The following is a 16,768-nucleotide window of genomic DNA, read 5'->3' on the forward strand; positions in this document are numbered from 1 at the left end:
CCATCCCCCGGGGCACACCACCGGGGCCCCGGACTCCGGGGTCGTCGCAGGGAGAGGCCAGGTGCAACCCACACCGTCCATCCGCACCTCCGGTTGGGTCTTGCACTTCGCTGCCAGCTTTTACACCATGGCAGCGAAGGGTACAGCTTCTTCAAATTAATCAGCGAAAGTTCGATGACCCCACTTCTGACACCAAATGTAGTAGGTTCGAATTAGGTGCACACACACGCAGCTTGGAGGCAACACTATTTATTAAACGGTAAATAACATAACGCTGTACATGAGGTGGTGACCACCTTCCTCAACTCACTAACACTCTGGAACACGACACAGACTGGACCAGGCAGGCAACGGCCTGCCTGGCCCAGGACGACGACTCGGGACTTGACGACCGATGATGTCTTCACTTTGGAGTACAGTACAACAGCCCTGCTCTGCGTTCACACCACGCTTATATCTGGTTTGGCGTGGCTGGCTCCGCCCCGGCGTGGCTGGCTCTCTTCAGGCCACGCCTCCCTTCCCAGGACACGCCTCACTTCCCCCACCTCTGGGAAGGTCCGGATCCCTCCACCACGTGACCCCCCAGGCACCCCCTTGGGGCCCCCAGCCTTCGTACAGGCCAACACAGTAGTGACCGTTCTGTCACTACATCACCCCCCCCCCCCCCTGTATAAACACACAGCCGTCCCCGGCTGTAACACAACTGTGAAACATCGAAAAGGTGTGCCTCCGAACCAGCAACATCAATAAATGACCGGCGACCGATAAGAAATACAATCCCGTAATATATACAGAATCGACGAGGGTAAAAGGGAACCGCATAGAAAACGGGGAATTAACAACAAATATACATGAAAACTGGCTAACCCACTTACGCTCCAGCACAGCCCCCTCCCCCGTTAGAATCACGCATGCAATGACAGTCACCCGTTAGCACCCCCCGCCTTTCCGACGTGGCGTCACAACCAGTAGCACGCGTCGGCCATATCGGGGGGGGAATTTCCATGTTACCACCCCACCGCCTTTCCGACGCGGCGTCACAACCAGTAGCACGCGTCGGCCATATCGGGGGGGGAATTTCCATGTTACCACCCCACCGCCTTTCCGACGCGGCGTCACAACCAGTAGCACACGTCGGCCATATCGGGGGGGGAATTTCCATGTTACCACCCCACCGCCTTTCCGACGCGGCGTCACAACCAGCAGCACGCGTCGGCCATATCGGTGGGATTTTAACCCAGTCTCTCTCCAAGACTCGCATCGCAGCATATAGCTGTACCGACCGAGCTGAGACGACCCAGTCTCTCTCCAAGACTCGCATCGCAGCATATAGCTGTACCGACCGAGCTGAGACGACCCATCGTTCACCCACTGCACAACATGCACCCTAACAACTGAGGGATACAGTCTCAACGTAACAGGACAACTCCACCTGAACCTTACGAATCTCCAGCCCACTGTTTCAACGCGCCTCGGAGGGTCTCAACCTCCGAGCCGTCAGGTCAAGCTGTCAGCCATAGCATGACGGGACCACACTCCCCGAGCCATGTGAGCGCACAGCCCACAAGGCTAGACAAGCCACAGAGTGTCTCGATCTCCGGGCTGTCAGGTCAAGCCGTCAGACACAGCATGACGGGACCACACTCCCCGAGCCATGTGAGCGCACAGCCCACTAGGCTAGACAAGCCACGGAGTGTCTCAATCTCCGGGCTGTCAGGTCAAGCCGTCAGCCATTGCATGACGGGACCACACTCTCCGAGCCATGTGAGCGCACAGCCCACTAGGCTAGACAAGCCACGGAGTGTCTCGATCTCCGGGCTGTCAGGTCAAGCCGTCAGCCATTGCATGACGGGACCACACTCTCCGAGCCATGTGAGCGCACAGCCCACTAGGCTAGACATGCCACGGAGTGTTTCAATCTCCGGGCTGTCAGGTCAAGCCGTCAGCCATTGCATGACGGGACCACACTCTCCGAGCCCTGTGAGCGCACAGCCCACTAGGCTAGACATACCACGGAGTGTTTCAATCTCCGGGCTGTCAGGTCAAGCCGTCAGCCATAGCATGACGGGACCACACTCTCCGAGCCATGTGAGCGCACAGCCCACTAGGCTAGACATGCCACGGAGTGTTTCAATCTCCGGGCTGTCAGGTCAAGCCGTCAGCCATTGCATGACGGGACCACAACGTTCATGTTAGACACGCAACACTCACTGGGCCATCCTGGTCAGGACTTGCGCCCCAAGATAGGTGACAGCCAGCAGCACAATTCCAAATCCCTGGCCGCATGTCACCATCGCAATTTAACACCATCACAACACATACAATTTGAATTATGATCCCCCACAGAACTGATCCAATGCCGAACAGGTACGCACAATTTGTGACGATCCCGAATATTCAATGGTCACAACAATACACCTCACATCCCGTATCCGTACACATCATCTCCGAGACTCGCATTGCAGCATGCAGCTGTACCAACCGAGTGGAGAGAGCAACGCAATTTGATGGCAATTAACGGAAACGCACCCCCGATCCACGTAGAACACAAGGAGCATTCCCGCACAAAAGACATCATCTGTGCAACAACGGACAGGAACCAACCAGTGAGTTTGAAACAAACCGAACCTGTCATTTCAAAATCCCCTTCAACATTAACCATGGGACTCAGGGCATTCGAATTTTGAGAGCAAAAAAACTATACACAATCCCCAAGAATCGCCGAATTGATTAATACAGTATATGCAGTATACGAAGTTCGTACAGTCAATCATTTGGCGCAATGCTCCATCCAGTCCCCACATGGCAACACACACAATCCTAAACCCCTACGCCAAGCATCAAAAACGCCACACAGCAACACACCACAACACCAAGCACCCAACTAACATCCCTATGAATAGCAAACCAAAAGCCCTAAGCCAACCGCTTCCTGGCCACAACATCACAACAACAATATATCACCAAATAACACTCGCACAAGCCAAAATGCAAAAAGAACAGAGGGAAAACCCGTCCACGAGGAACACAAAACCGCAGAGTCAAACTGAAAAAGTCCCTCCCAGCAGTGTCTCCAACGTCGAACCCCTCTCTTCAATCACGGGCCCCTCTCGCTCTCACCACCGATGCCCTCCCCCGCTCTTCTTACTTCAATGTGGGGAGGGAGGCCCGTAATCACAGGGCTGCAGCGGCGCGCCGCCAGGCCGGCGCAGCACACAAGGCGCAAAAGGCGGGAACGCCGCCACCGTGAAAACACTGCCGCGGTGAAAAAGGCGGGAACGCCGCTGTGGGAAGTGCGGGAACGCCCACACGTTGAAATGGCGGGAACGCCGCCGCCGCGGGAATGCTGGCACGTGAAAAAAAATGGCGGGAAACGCCGGCACGTTGAAGTGGCGGGAACCGCCGGCATGGTGCAAATGGCGGGAACGCCGGCGCTGTGAAACTGGCGGGAACGCCGCCGCAGTGAAATGGCAGGAACGCCGGCACCGCCGAAACGGCGCGAACGCCACAGCTGCGTCATCTTGCAATTTCGCCATCACTCACCAACACCCGGCCACTCCCTTGCCACCAGCAGCTGGTCGAGTTGACGAGCGACGTCGCTCCAACTCGCCGTCGATGGCGACCAGCCCGGGCCCGCAGCCTCCTCCCATGCAGGCTGCAGTCGCCCATCCCCCGGGGCACACCACCGGGGCCCCGGACTCCGGGGTCGTCGCAGGGAGAGGCCAGGTGCAACCCACACCGTCCATCCGCACCTCCGGTTGGGTCTTGCACTTCGCTGCCAGCTTTTACACCATGGCAGCGAAGGGTACAGCTTCTTCAAATTAATCAGCGAAAGTTCGATGACCCCACTTCTGACACCAAATGTAGTAGGTTCGAATTAGGTGCACACACACGCAGCTTGGAGGCAACACTATTTATTAAACGGTAAATAACATAACGCTGTACATGAGGTGGTGACCACCTTCCTCAACTCACTAACACTCTGGAACACGACACAGACTGGACCAGGCAGGCAACGGCCTGCCTGGCCCAGGACGACGACTCGGGACTTGACGACCGATGATGTCTTCACTTTGGAGTACAGTACAACAGCCCTGCTCTGCGTTCACACCACGCTTATATCTGGTTTGGCGTGGCTGGCTCCGCCCCGGCGTGGCTGGCTCTCTTCAGGCCACGCCTCCCTTCCCAGGACACGCCTCACTTCCCCCACCTCTGGGAAGGTCCGGATCCCTCCACCACGTGACCCCCCAGGCACCCCCTTGGGGCCCCCAGCCTTCGTACAGGCCAACACAGTAGTGACCGTTCTGTCACTACACGTATATTAAAACATACACAGCCGCCGACGCTCGCGCGTGTGTGAAAAACGCGCGCCTGCAGTGTGCCGCGTGATTAATTAGGGCAGGGGCGGGGTGCAATAAACCCGCTCGCCGGCGTTTCCACAGCATGTTCACACACTGGCATAACATTAACGGCGAGGCGTGCGCGTGTATTCATACAGCCCTTTAGCATTAGCCTTTGTGTGCTAGCAGTCGGACTTAATCACCCGAGTGCTGCTGCGAGACAGCCGAGTAGCGATACGCCTGCACCCTCCGTGTTCGCTTGTGTGGTGGTGATCGTGGGCGTGTGCGAGACAATCCCGGGTGGTAGTGAGCCAGCCAGCCATGCGATCGGCGAGGGCCCGGCGAGAAGCGGCCAACGAGGAGGAGGGGGGAGTGGCATCGCGCCCCGACCGCTGCACAGGGAGAGGGGAGAGGAGAGAGAGGAGCGGCTTGCTTCGGGTGCATGCAGCACCATTACATTCCAAGCAAGGGCAGGGTGTTTTTTTTTGCTGGTGTCCGATTTGGAGACAAGAATGATGCAGCAGCAGCAGCGCACGCTGATGATGATCATAATCGGCTTCGTGCTCGTTTTGGGTGAGTGCGCAGTTTTAACTGTCACACCGCTCACACTGTTACTGTACCTCCGATTAGCACGGTTGGGTGGGTACATTCGGTGCGAAAGAAGTTCAACATACATACGTGCTGTATTCATGCCCCCGCGTCTGACTTTGGGAGCTCAAACAACCGAGTACTGTACGTGTCAACAACATTTTTTTTCATTTTGCACGTGACGATCATCATCCTCTAGTCGGTTTAAACAACATGGAGGGAGGGGGGAGCTGAAGGTTGTGGGTACCATTTTTTGCAGCACTGTACGCGAATCATTTCTGAAAGACCACCGCAGGGGATGTCGCAGTGATCTAAGCTAAGGCCCGCAACTGAGCTGCTGTAGCAGCTCTTTTTCAGAAGCGACCTGGCCATCACAAATCATAGTAGCTCAACCACGTGGGCTCATCATCATCACGTGGAGATTCACAGCAACAGCCAAATACTCTAAACGCGTGGTGACGTTGATTATAAATGTGGAAGATAAAAAATCCACGCAGTGACCACCATAGGGAGAGAGAGAGACGCAAATTCCAAATATACATCAGCAGGCATCTTTACGGTCGGGATCGAAATCACAACCTGCTGCATATCAGGCGACGGAGTTAACATCTCCTAGCCACGTTAGCGCAGCAATACGACACGCATCACGCAAACTCTTCCACCCACCCCCTCGACCGACTCCCAATTTCCTTACACAATCCTGCCTCTCCCCTCTCATCTCACTCTACTCCCCTCTACGCTCTCTCCTACCTCTCCCCTCTCATCTCACTCTACTCCCCTCCTTACACTCTCCTGCCTCTCCCCCTCATCTCACTCTACTCCCCTCTACGCTCTCTCCTACCTGTCCCCTCTCATCTCACTCCACTCCCCTCTCATCTCACTCTACTCCGCTCCACGCACTCTCCTACCTCTTCCCTCTCATCTCACTTTACTCCCCTCCACGCACTCTCCTACCTCTCCCCTCTCATCTAACTCCACTCCCCTCTCATCTCACTCTACTCCCCTCCACGCACTCTCCTACCTCTTCCCTCTCATCTCACTCTACTCCCCTCCACGCACTCTCCTACCTCTTCCCTCTCATCTCACTTTACTCCCCTCTCATCTCACTCTACTCCCCTCCACGCACTCTCCTACCTCTCCCCTCTCATCTAACTCCACTCCCCTCTCATCTCACTCTACTCCCCTCCACGCACTCTCCTACCTCTTCCCTCTCATCTCACTCTACTCCCCTCCACGCACTCTCCTACCTCTTCCCTCTCATCTCACTTTACTCCCCTCCACGCACTCTCCTACCTCTCCCTCTCATCTAACTCCACTCCCCTCTCATCTCACTCTACTCCCCTCCACGCACTCTCCTACCTCTTCCCTCTCATCTCACTCTACTCCCCTCCACGCACTCTCCTACCTCTTCCCTCTCATCTCACTTTACTCCCCTCCACGCACTCTCCTACCTCTCCCCTCTCATCTAACTCCACTCCCCTCTCATCTCACTCTACTCCCCTCCACGCACTCTCCTACCTCTCCCCTCTCATCTCACTCCACTCCCCTCTCATCTCACTCTACTCCCATCCACACTTTCTCCTGCCTCTCCCCTCTCATCTCACTCTACTCCCCTCCACGCACTCTCCTACCTGTCCCCTCTCATCCCACTCTACCCCCCAACTTACACTCTCCTGCCTCTCCCCTCTCATCTGACTCTACTCCCCTCCACGCCCTCTCCTCCCTCTCCCCTCTCATCTCACTCTACTCCCCACCACACTCCTCCCTCTCCCCCCTCATCTCACCCTACTCCCCTCCACACTCTCTCCTCCCTCTCCCCTCTCATCTCACTCTACTCCCCTCCACACTCTCTCCTCCCTCTCCCCTCTCATCTCACTCTACTCCCCTCCACGCACTCTCCTACCTCTCCCCTCTCATCTCACTCCACTCCCCTCTCATCTCACTCTACTCCCCTCTACGCTCTCTCCTACCTCTCCCCTCTCATCTCACTCTACTCCCCTCCTTACACTCTCCTGCCTCTCCCCTCTCATCTGACTCTACTCCCCTCCACACTCTCTCCTCCCTCTCCCCTCTCATCTCACTCTACTCCCCAACACACTCCTCCCTCTCCCCCCTCATCTCACCCTGCTCCCCTCCACGCACTCTCCTACCTCTCCCCTCTCATCTCACCCTACTCCCATCCACACTTTATCCTCCCTCTCCCTCTCCCCTCACTCTACTCCCCTCCACGCACTCTCCTACCTCTTCCCTCTCATCTAACTTTACTCCCCTCCTTGCACTCTCCTGCCTCGCCTCTCTCATCTCACTCGACTCCCCGCTCATCTCACTCTACTCCCCTCCACACTCTCTCCTCCCTCTCCCCTCTCGTCTCACTCTACTCCCCTCCACACTCTCTCCTCCTTCTCCCCTCTCATCTTACTCTACTCCCCTCCACGCACTCTCCTACCTCTCCCCACTCATCTCACTCTACTCCCCTCTCATCTCACTCTACTCCCCTCCACACTCTCTCCTACCTCTCCCATCTCATCTCACTCTACTCCCCTCCACGCACTCTCCTACCTCTCCCCTCTCATCTCACTCTAGTCCCCTCCACACTCTCTCCTCCCTCTCATCTCACTCTACTCCCCTCCACACTCTCTCCTCCCTCTCCCCTCTCATCTTACTCTACACCCCTCCACACGCTCTCCTACCTCTCCCCTCTCATCTCACTCTATTCCCCTCCACGCACTCTCCTGCCTCTCCCCTCTCATCTCACTCTACTACCCACTACACTCTTCCCCTCTCATCTCACTCTACTCCCAGCTCATCTCACTCTACTCCCCTCTCATCTCACTCTACTCCCCTTCACACGCTCTCCTACCTCTCCCCTCTCATCTCACTCTACTCCCCTCCACACGCTCTCCTACCTCTTCCCTCTCATCTCACTCTTCTCCACTCCACACTCTCTCCTCCCTCTCCCCTCTCATCTCACTCTATTTCCCTCCACGCACTCTCCTACCTCTTCCCTCTCATCTCACTCTACTCCCCTCCACACACTTTTCCTCCTCTTCCCCCTCATCTCACTCTACTCGCCTCCACACTCTTCCTCCTCTTCCCCCTCATCTCACTCTACTCCCCTCCACACTCTCTCCTACCTCTCCCCTCTCATCTCACTCTACTCCCCTCCACATGCTCTCCTACCTCTCCCCTCTCATCTCACTCTACTCCCCTCCACACACTCTCCTACCTCTCCCCTCTTATCTCACTCTACTCCCCTCCCAGCACTCTCCTACCTCTCCCCTCCTATCTCACTCTACTCCCCTCCATGCACTCTCCTCCCTCTCCCCTCTCATCTCACTCTACTCCCCTCCACGCATTCTCCTACCTCTCCCCTCTCATCTCACTCTACTCCCCTCCACGCACTCTCCTACCTCTCCCCTCTCATCTCACTCTACTCCCGTCTCATCTCACTCTACTCCCCTCCACACGCTCTCCTACCCCTCCCCTCTCATCTCACTCTAGTCTCTTCCACACTCTCTCCTCCCTCTCCCCTCTCATCTCACTCTACTCCCCTCCACACTCTCTCCTCCCTCTCCCCTCTCATCTCACTCTACTCCCCTCCACACTCTCTCCTACCTCTCCCCTCTCATCTCACTCTACTCCCCTTCACACGCTCTCCTACCTCTCCCCTCTCATCTCACTCTACTCCCCTCCACACGCTCTCCTACCTCTTCCCTCTCATCTCACTCTTCTCCACTCCACACTCTCTCCTCCCTCTCCCCTCTCATCTCACTCTATTTCCCTCCACGCACTCTCCTACCTCTTCCCTCTCATCTCACTCTACTCCCCTCCACACTCTCTACTCCCTCTACCCTCTCATCTCACTCTACTCCCCTCCACGCACTCTCCTCCCTCTCCCCTCTCATCTCACTCTACTCCCCTCCACACACTTTTCCTCCTCTTCCCCCTCATCTCACTCTACTCGCCTCCACACTCTTCCTCCTCTTCCCCCTCATCTCACTCTACTCCCCTCCACACTCTCTCCTATCTCTCCCCTCTCATCTCACTCTACTCCCCTCCACGCACTCTCCTCCCTCTCCCCTCTCATCTCACTCTACTCCCCTCCACGCACTCTCCTCCCTCTCCCCTCTCATCTCACTCTACTCCCCTCCACGCACTCTCCTCCCTCTCCCCTCTCATCTCACTCTACTCCCCTCCACGCACTCTCCTACCTCTCCCCTCTCATCTCACTCTACTCCCGTCTCATCTCACTCTCCTACCCCTCCCCTCTCATCTCACTCTAGTCTCTTCCACACTCTCTCCTCCCTCTCCCCTCTCATCTCACTCTACTCCCCTCCACACTCTCTCCTCCCTCTCCCCTCTCATCTCACTCTACTCCCCTCCACACGCTCTCCTACCTCTCCCCTCTCATCTCACTCTACTCCCCTCCACACGCTCTCCTACCTCTCCCCTCTTATCTCACTCTACTCCCCTCCACGCACTCTCCTACCTCTCCCCTCTCATCTCACTCTACTCCCCTCCACGCACTCTCCTGCCTCTCCCCTCTCATCTCACTCTACTACCCACCACACTCCTCCCTCTCCCTTCTCATCTCACTCTACTCCCAGCTCATCTCACTCTACTCCCCTTTCATCTCACTCTACTCCCCTCCACACGCTCTCCTACCCCTCCCCTCTCAACTCACTTTACTCCCCTCCACGCACTCTCCTACCTCTCCCCTCTCATCTCACTCTACTCCCCTTCACACTCTCTCCTCCCTCTACCCTCTCATCTCACTCTACTCCCCTCCACGCCCTCTCCTACCTCTCCCCTCTCATCTCACTCTACTCCCCTCCACACACTTTTCCTACTCTTCCCCCTCATCTCACTCTACTCGCCTCCACACTCTTCCTCCTCTTCCCCCTCATCTCACTCTACTCCCCTCCACACTCTCTCCTACCTCTCCCCTCTCATCTCACTCTACTCCCCTCCACATGCTCTCCTACCTCTCCCCTCTCATCTCACTCTACTCCCCTCCACACACTCTCCTACCTCTCCCCTCTTATCTCACTCTACTCCCCTCCCAGCACTCTCCTACCTCTCCCCTCTTATCTCACTCTACTCCCTTCCACGCACTCTCCTGCCTCTCCCTCTCATCTCACTCTACTCCCCTCCACGCACTCTCCTACCTCTCCCCTCTCATCTCACTCTACTCCCCTCCATGCACTCTCCTCCCTCTCCCCTCTCATCTCACTCTACTCCCCTCCACGCACTCTCCTACCTCTCCCCTCTCATCTCACTCTACTCCCCTCCACGCACTCTCCTACCTCTCCCCTCTCATCTCACTCTACTCCCGTCTCATCTCACTCTACTCCCCTCCACACGCTCTCCTACCCCTCCCCTCTCATCTCACTCTAGTCTCTTCCACACTCTCTCCTCCCTCTCCCCTCTCATCTCACTCTACTCCCCTCCACACTCTCTCCTCCCTCTCCCCTCTCATCTCACTCTACTCCCCTCCACACTCTCTCCTACCTCTCCCCTCTCATCTCACTCTACTCCCCTTCACACGCTCTCCTACCTCTCCCCTCTCATCTCACTCTACTCCCCTCCACACGCTCTCCTACCTCTTCCCTCTCATCTCACTCTTCTCCACTCCACACTCTCTCCTCCCTCTCCCCTCTCATCTCACTCTATTTCCCTCCACGCACTCTCCTACCTCTTCCCTCTCATCTCACTCTACTCCCCTCCACACTCTCTCCTCCCTCTACCCTCTCATCTCACTCTACTCCCCTCCACGCCCTCTCCTACCTCTCCCCTCTCATCTCACTCTACTCCCCTCCACACACTTTTCCTCCTCTTCCCCCTCATCTCACTCTACTCCCCTCCACGCCCTCTCCTACCTCTCCCCTCTCATCTCACTCTACTCCCCTCCACACACTCTTCCTCCTCTTCCCCCTCATCTCACTCTACTCCCCTCCACACTCTCTCCTACCTCTCCCCTCTCATCTCACTCTACTCCCCCCCACATGCTCTCCTATCTCTCCCCTCTCATCTCACTCTACTCCCCTCCACGCACTCTCCTACCCCTCCCCTCTCATCTCACTCTAGTCTCTTCCACACTCTCTCCTCCCTCTCCCCTCTCATCTCACTCTACTCCCCTCCACACTCTCTCCTCCCTCTCCCCTCTCATCTCACTCTACTCCCCTCCACACGCTCTCCTACCTCTCCCATCTCATCTCACTCTACTCCCCTCCACGCACTCTCCTGCCTCTCCCCTTTCATCTCACTCTACTACCCACCACACTCCTCCCTCTCCCTTCTCATCTCACTCTACTCCCAGCTCATCTCACTCTACTCCCCTTTCATCTCACTCTACTCCCCTCCACACGCTCTCCTACCCCTCCCCTCTCAACTCACTTTACTCCCCTCCACGCACTCTCCTACCTCTCCCCTCTCATCTCACTCTACTCCCCTCCACACACTTTTCCTCCTCTTCCCCCTCATCTCACTCTACTCGCCTCCACACTCTTTCTCCTCTTCCCCCTCATCTCACTCTACTCCCCTCCACACTCTCTCCTACCTCTCCCCTCTCATCTCACTCTACTCCCCTCCACACGCTCTCCTACCTCTCCCCTCTCATCTCACTCTACTCCCCTCCACACGCTCTCCTACTTCTCCCCTCTTATCTCACTCTACTCCCCTCCACACTCTCTCCTATCTCTCCCCTCTTATCTCACTCTACTCCCCTCCACGCACTCTCCTACCTCTCCCCTCTCATCTCACTCTACTCCCTTCCACGCACTCTCCTGCCTCTCCCCTCTCATCTCACTCTACTCCCCTCCACGCACTCTCCTACCTCTCCCCTCTCATCTCACTCTACTCCCCTCCACGCACTCTCCTCCCTCTCCCCTCTCATCTCACTCTACTCCCCTCCACGCACTCTCCTCCCTCTCCCTTCTCATCTCACTCTACTCCCCTCCACGCACTCTCCTCCCTCTCCCCTCTCATCTCACTCTACTCCCCTCCACGCACTCTCCTACCTCTCCCCTCTCATCTCACTCTACTCCCCTCCACGCACTCTCCTACCTCTCCCCTCTCATCTCACTCTACTCCCCTCCACGCACTCTCCTACCTCTCCCCTCTCATCTCACTCTACTCCCGTCTCATCTCACTCTACTCGCCTCCACACGCTCTCCTACCCCCCCCCCCTCTCATCTCACTCTAGTCTCTTCCACACTATCTCCTCCCTCTCCCCTCTCACCTCACTCTACTCCCCTCCACACTCTCTCCTCCCTCTCCCCTCTCATCTCACTCTATTCCCCTCCACACGCTCTCCTACCTCTCCCCTCTTATCTCACTCTACTCCCCTCCACGCACTCTCCTACCTCTCCCCTCTCATCTCACTCTACTACCCACCACACTCCTCCCTCTCCCTTCTCATCTCACTCTACTCCCAGCTCATCTCACTCTACTCCCCTTTCATCTCATTCTACTCCCCTCCACACGCTCTCCTACCCCTCCCCTCTCATCTCACTTTACTCCCCTCCACGCACTCTCCTACCTCTCCCCTCTCATCTCACTCTACTCCCCTCCACACACTTTTCCTCCTCTTCCCCCTCATCTCACTCTACTCGCCTCCACACTCTTCCTCCTCTTCCCCCTCATCTCACTCTACTCCCCTCCACACTCTCTCCTACCTCTCCCCTCTCATCTCACTCTACTCCCCTCCACACGCTCTCCTACCTCTCCCCTCTCATCTCACTCTACTCCCCTCCACACGCTCTCCTACTTCTCCCCTCTTATCTCACTCTACTCCCCTCCACACTCTCTCCTATCTCTCCCCTCTTATCTCACTCTACTCCCCTCCACGCACTCTCCTACCTCTCCCCTCTCATCTCACTCTACTCCCTTCCACGCACTCTCCTGCCTCTCCCCTCTCATCTCACTCTACTCCCCTCCACGCACTCTCCTACCTCTCCCCTCTCATCTCACTCTACTCCCCTCCACGCACTCTCCTCCCTCTCCCCTCTCATCTCACTCTACTCCCCTCCACGCACTCTCCTCCCTCTCCCTTCTCATCTCACTCTACTCCCCTCCACGCACTCTCCTCCCTCTCCCCTCTCATCTCACTCTACTCCCCTCCACGCACTCTCCTCCCTCTCCCTTCTCATCTCACTCTACTCCCCTCCACGCACTCTCCTCCCTCTCCCCTCTCATCTCACTCTACTCCCGTCTCATCTCACTCTACTCGCCTCCACACGCTCTCCTACCCCCCCCCCTCTCATCTCACTCTAGTCTCTTCCACACTATCTCCTCCCTCTCCCCTCTCACCTCACTCTACTCCCCTCCACACTCTCTCCTCCCTCTCACCCTCTCATCTCACTCTACTCCCCTCACACTCTCTCCTCCCTCTCTCCTCTCATCTCACTCTACTCCCCTCCACGCACTCTCCTGCCTCCTCTCATCTCACTCTACTCCCCTCCACGCACTCTCCTACCTCTCCCCTCTCATCTCACTCTACTCCCCTCCATGCACTCTCCTCCCTCTCCCCTCTCATCTCACTCTACTCCCCTCCACGCACTCTCCTACCTCTCCCCTCTCATCTCACTCTACTCCCCTCCACGCACTCTCCTACCTCTCCCCTCTCATCTCACTCTACTCCCGTCTCATCTCACTCTACTCCCCTCCACACGCTCTCCTACCCCTCCCCTCTCATCTCACTCTAGTCTCTTCCACACTCTCTCCTCCCTCTCCCCTCTCATCTCACTCTACTCCCCTCCACACTCTCTCCTCCCTCTCCCCTCTCATCTCACTCTACTCCCCTCCACACTCTCTCCTACCTCTCCCCTCTCATCTCACTCTACTCCCCTTCACACGCTCTCCTACCTCTCCCCTCTCATCTCACTCTACTCCCCTCCACACGCTCTCCTACCTCTTCCCTCTCATCTCACTCTTCTCCACTCCACACTCTCTGCTCCCTCTCCCCTCTCATCTCACTCTATTTCCCTCCACGCACTCTCCTACCTCTTCCCTCTCATCTCACTCTACTCCCCTCCACACTCTCTCCTCCCTCTACCCTCTCATCTCACTCTACTCCTCTCCACGCCCTCTCCTACCTCTCCCCTCTCATCTCACTCTACTCCCCTCCACACACTTTTCCTCCTCTTCCCCCTCATCTCACTCTACTCCCCTCCACGCCCTCTCCTACCTCTCCCCTCTCATCTCACTCTACTCCCCTCCACACACTCTTCCTCCTCTTCCCCCTCATCTCACTCTACTCCCCTCCACACTCTCTCCTACCTCTCCCCTCTCATCTCACTCTACTCCCCCCCCACATGCTCTCCTATCTCTCCCCTCTCATCTCACTCTACTCCCCTCCACGCACTCTCCTACCCCTCCCCTCTCATCTCACTCTAGTCTCTTCCACACTCTCTCCTCCCTCTCCCCTCTCATCTCACTCTACTCCCCTCCACACTCTCTCCTCCCTCTCCCCTCTCATCTCACTCTACTCCCCTCCACACGCTCTCCTACCTCTCCCATCTCATCTCACTCTACTCCCCTCCACGCACTCTCCTGCCTCTCCCCTTTCATCTCACTCTACTACCCACCACACTCCTCCCTCTCCCTTCTCATCTCACTCTACTCCCAGCTCATCTCACTCTACTCCCCTTTCATCTCACTCTACTCCCCTCCACACGCTCTCCTACCCCTCCCCTCTCAACTCACTTTACTCCCCTCCACGCACTCTCCTACCTCTCCCCTCTCATCTCACTCTACTCCCCTCCACACACTTTTCCTCCTCTTCCCCCTCATCTCACTCTACTCGCCTCCACACTCTTCCTCCTCTTCCCCCTCATCTCACTCTACTCCCCTCCACACTCTCTCCTACCTCTCCCCTCTCATCTCACTCTACTCCCCTCCACACGCTCTCCTACCTCTCCCCTCTCATCTCACTCTACTCCCCTCCACACGCTCTCCTACTTCTCCCCTCTTATCTCACTCTACTCCCCTCCACACTCTCTCCTATCTCTCCCCTCTTATCTCACTCTACTCCCCTCCACGCACTCTCCTACCTCTCCCCTCCATCTCACTCTACTCCCTTCCACGCACTCTCCTGCCTCTCCCCTCTCATCTCACTCTACTCCCCTCCACGCACTCTCCTACCTCCCCCCTCTCATCTCACTCTACTCCCCTCCACGCACTCTCCTCCCTCTCCCCTCTCATCTCACTCTACTCCCCTCCACGCACTCTCCTCCCTCTCCCTTCTCATCTCACTCTACTCCCCTCCACGCACTCTCCTCCCTCTCCCCTCTCATCTCACTCTACTCCCCTCCACGCACTCTCCTACCTCTCCCCTCTCATCTCACTCTACTCCCCTCCACGCACTCTCCTACCTCTCCCCTCTCATCTCACTCTACTCCCCTCCACGCACTCTCCTACCTCTCCCCTCTCATCTCACTCTACTCCCGTCTCATCTCACTCTACTCGCCTCCACACGCTCTCCTACCCCCCCCCCTCTCATCTCACTCTAGTCTCTTCCACACTATCTCCTCCCTCTCCCCTCTCACCTCACTCTACTCCCCTCCACACTCTCTCCTCCCTTTCCCCTCTCATCTCACTCTATTCCCCTCCACACGCTCTCCTACCTCTCCCCTCTTATCTCACTCTACTCCCCTCCACGCACTCTCCTACCTCTCCCCTCTCATCTCACTCTACTACCCACCACACTCCTCCCTCTCCCTTCTCATCTCACTCTACTCCCAGCTCATCTCACTCTACTCCCCTTTCATCTCATTCTACTCCCCTCCACACGCTCTCCTACCCCTCCCCTCTCATCTCACTTTACTCCCCTCCACGCACTCTCCTACCTCTCCTCTCTCATCTCACTCTACTCCCCTCCACACACTTTTCCTCCTCTTCCCCCTCATCTCACTCTACTCGCCTCCACACTCTTCCTCCTCTTCCCCCTCATCTCACTCTACTCCCCTCCACACTCTCTCCTACCTCTCCCCTTTCATCTCACTCTACTCCCCTCCACACGCTCTCCTACCTCTCCCCTCTCATCTCACTCTACTCCCTTCCACACGCTCTCCTACCTCTCCCCTCTTATCTCACTCTACTCCCCTCCACGCACTCTCCTACCTCTCCCCTCTCATCTCACTCTACTCCCCTCCACGCACTCTCCTACCTCTCCCCTCTCATCTCACTCTACTCCCCTCCACGCACTCTCCTACCTCTCCCCTCTCATCTCACTCTACTCCCGTCTCATCTCACTCTACTCGCCTCCACACGCTCTCCTACCCCCCCCCCCTCTCATCTCACTCTAGTCTCTTCCACACTATCTCCTCCCTCTCCCCTCTCACCTCACTCTACTCCCCTCCACACTCTCTCCTCCCTCTCCCCTCTCATCTCACTCTATTCCCCTCCACACGCTCTCCTACCTCTCCCCTCTTATCTCACTCTACTCCCCTCCACGCACTCTCCTACCTCTCCCCTCTCATCTCACTCTACTACCCACCACACTCCTCCCTCTCCCTTCTCATCTCACTCTACTCCCAGCTCATCTCACTCTACTCCCCTTTCATCTCATTCTACTCCCCTCCACACGCTCTCCTACCCCTCCCCTCTCATCTCACTTTACTCCCCTCCACGCACTCTCCTACCTCTCCTCTCTCATCTCACTCTACTCCCCTCCACACACTTTTCCTCCTCTTCCCCCTCATCTCACTCTACTCGCCTCCACACTCTTCCTCCTCTTCCCCCTCATCTCACTCTACTCCCCTCCACACTCTCTCCTACCTCTCCCCTTTCATCTCACTCTACTCCCCTCCACACGCTCTCCTACCTCTCCCCTCTCATCT

General features: G+C 56.7%; 1 protein-coding gene across 1 annotated transcript in view; it reads left to right on the forward strand.

The window, feature by feature from the left end:
• The first annotated feature begins 4,747 nt into the window (after positions 1-4,747).
• LOC144953351 (myelin protein zero-like protein 1) overlaps positions 4,748-16,768 on the forward strand; it is a 56,501-nt gene continuing 44,480 nt past the window's right edge. The window contains exon 1 of the mRNA XM_078883917.1: positions 4,748-4,913. Coding sequence (XP_078740043.1) covers positions 4,853-4,913 — 61 coding nt within the window. The 5' untranslated portion in view covers positions 4,748-4,852. The remainder of the gene's footprint in view (positions 4,914-16,768) is intronic.

The sequence above is a fragment of the Lampetra fluviatilis genome, chromosome 74 (assembly GCF_964198595.1).
Source record: "Lampetra fluviatilis chromosome 74, kcLamFluv1.1, whole genome shotgun sequence".
NCBI classification, from domain to species: Eukaryota; Metazoa; Chordata; class Hyperoartia; order Petromyzontiformes; family Petromyzontidae; genus Lampetra; species Lampetra fluviatilis.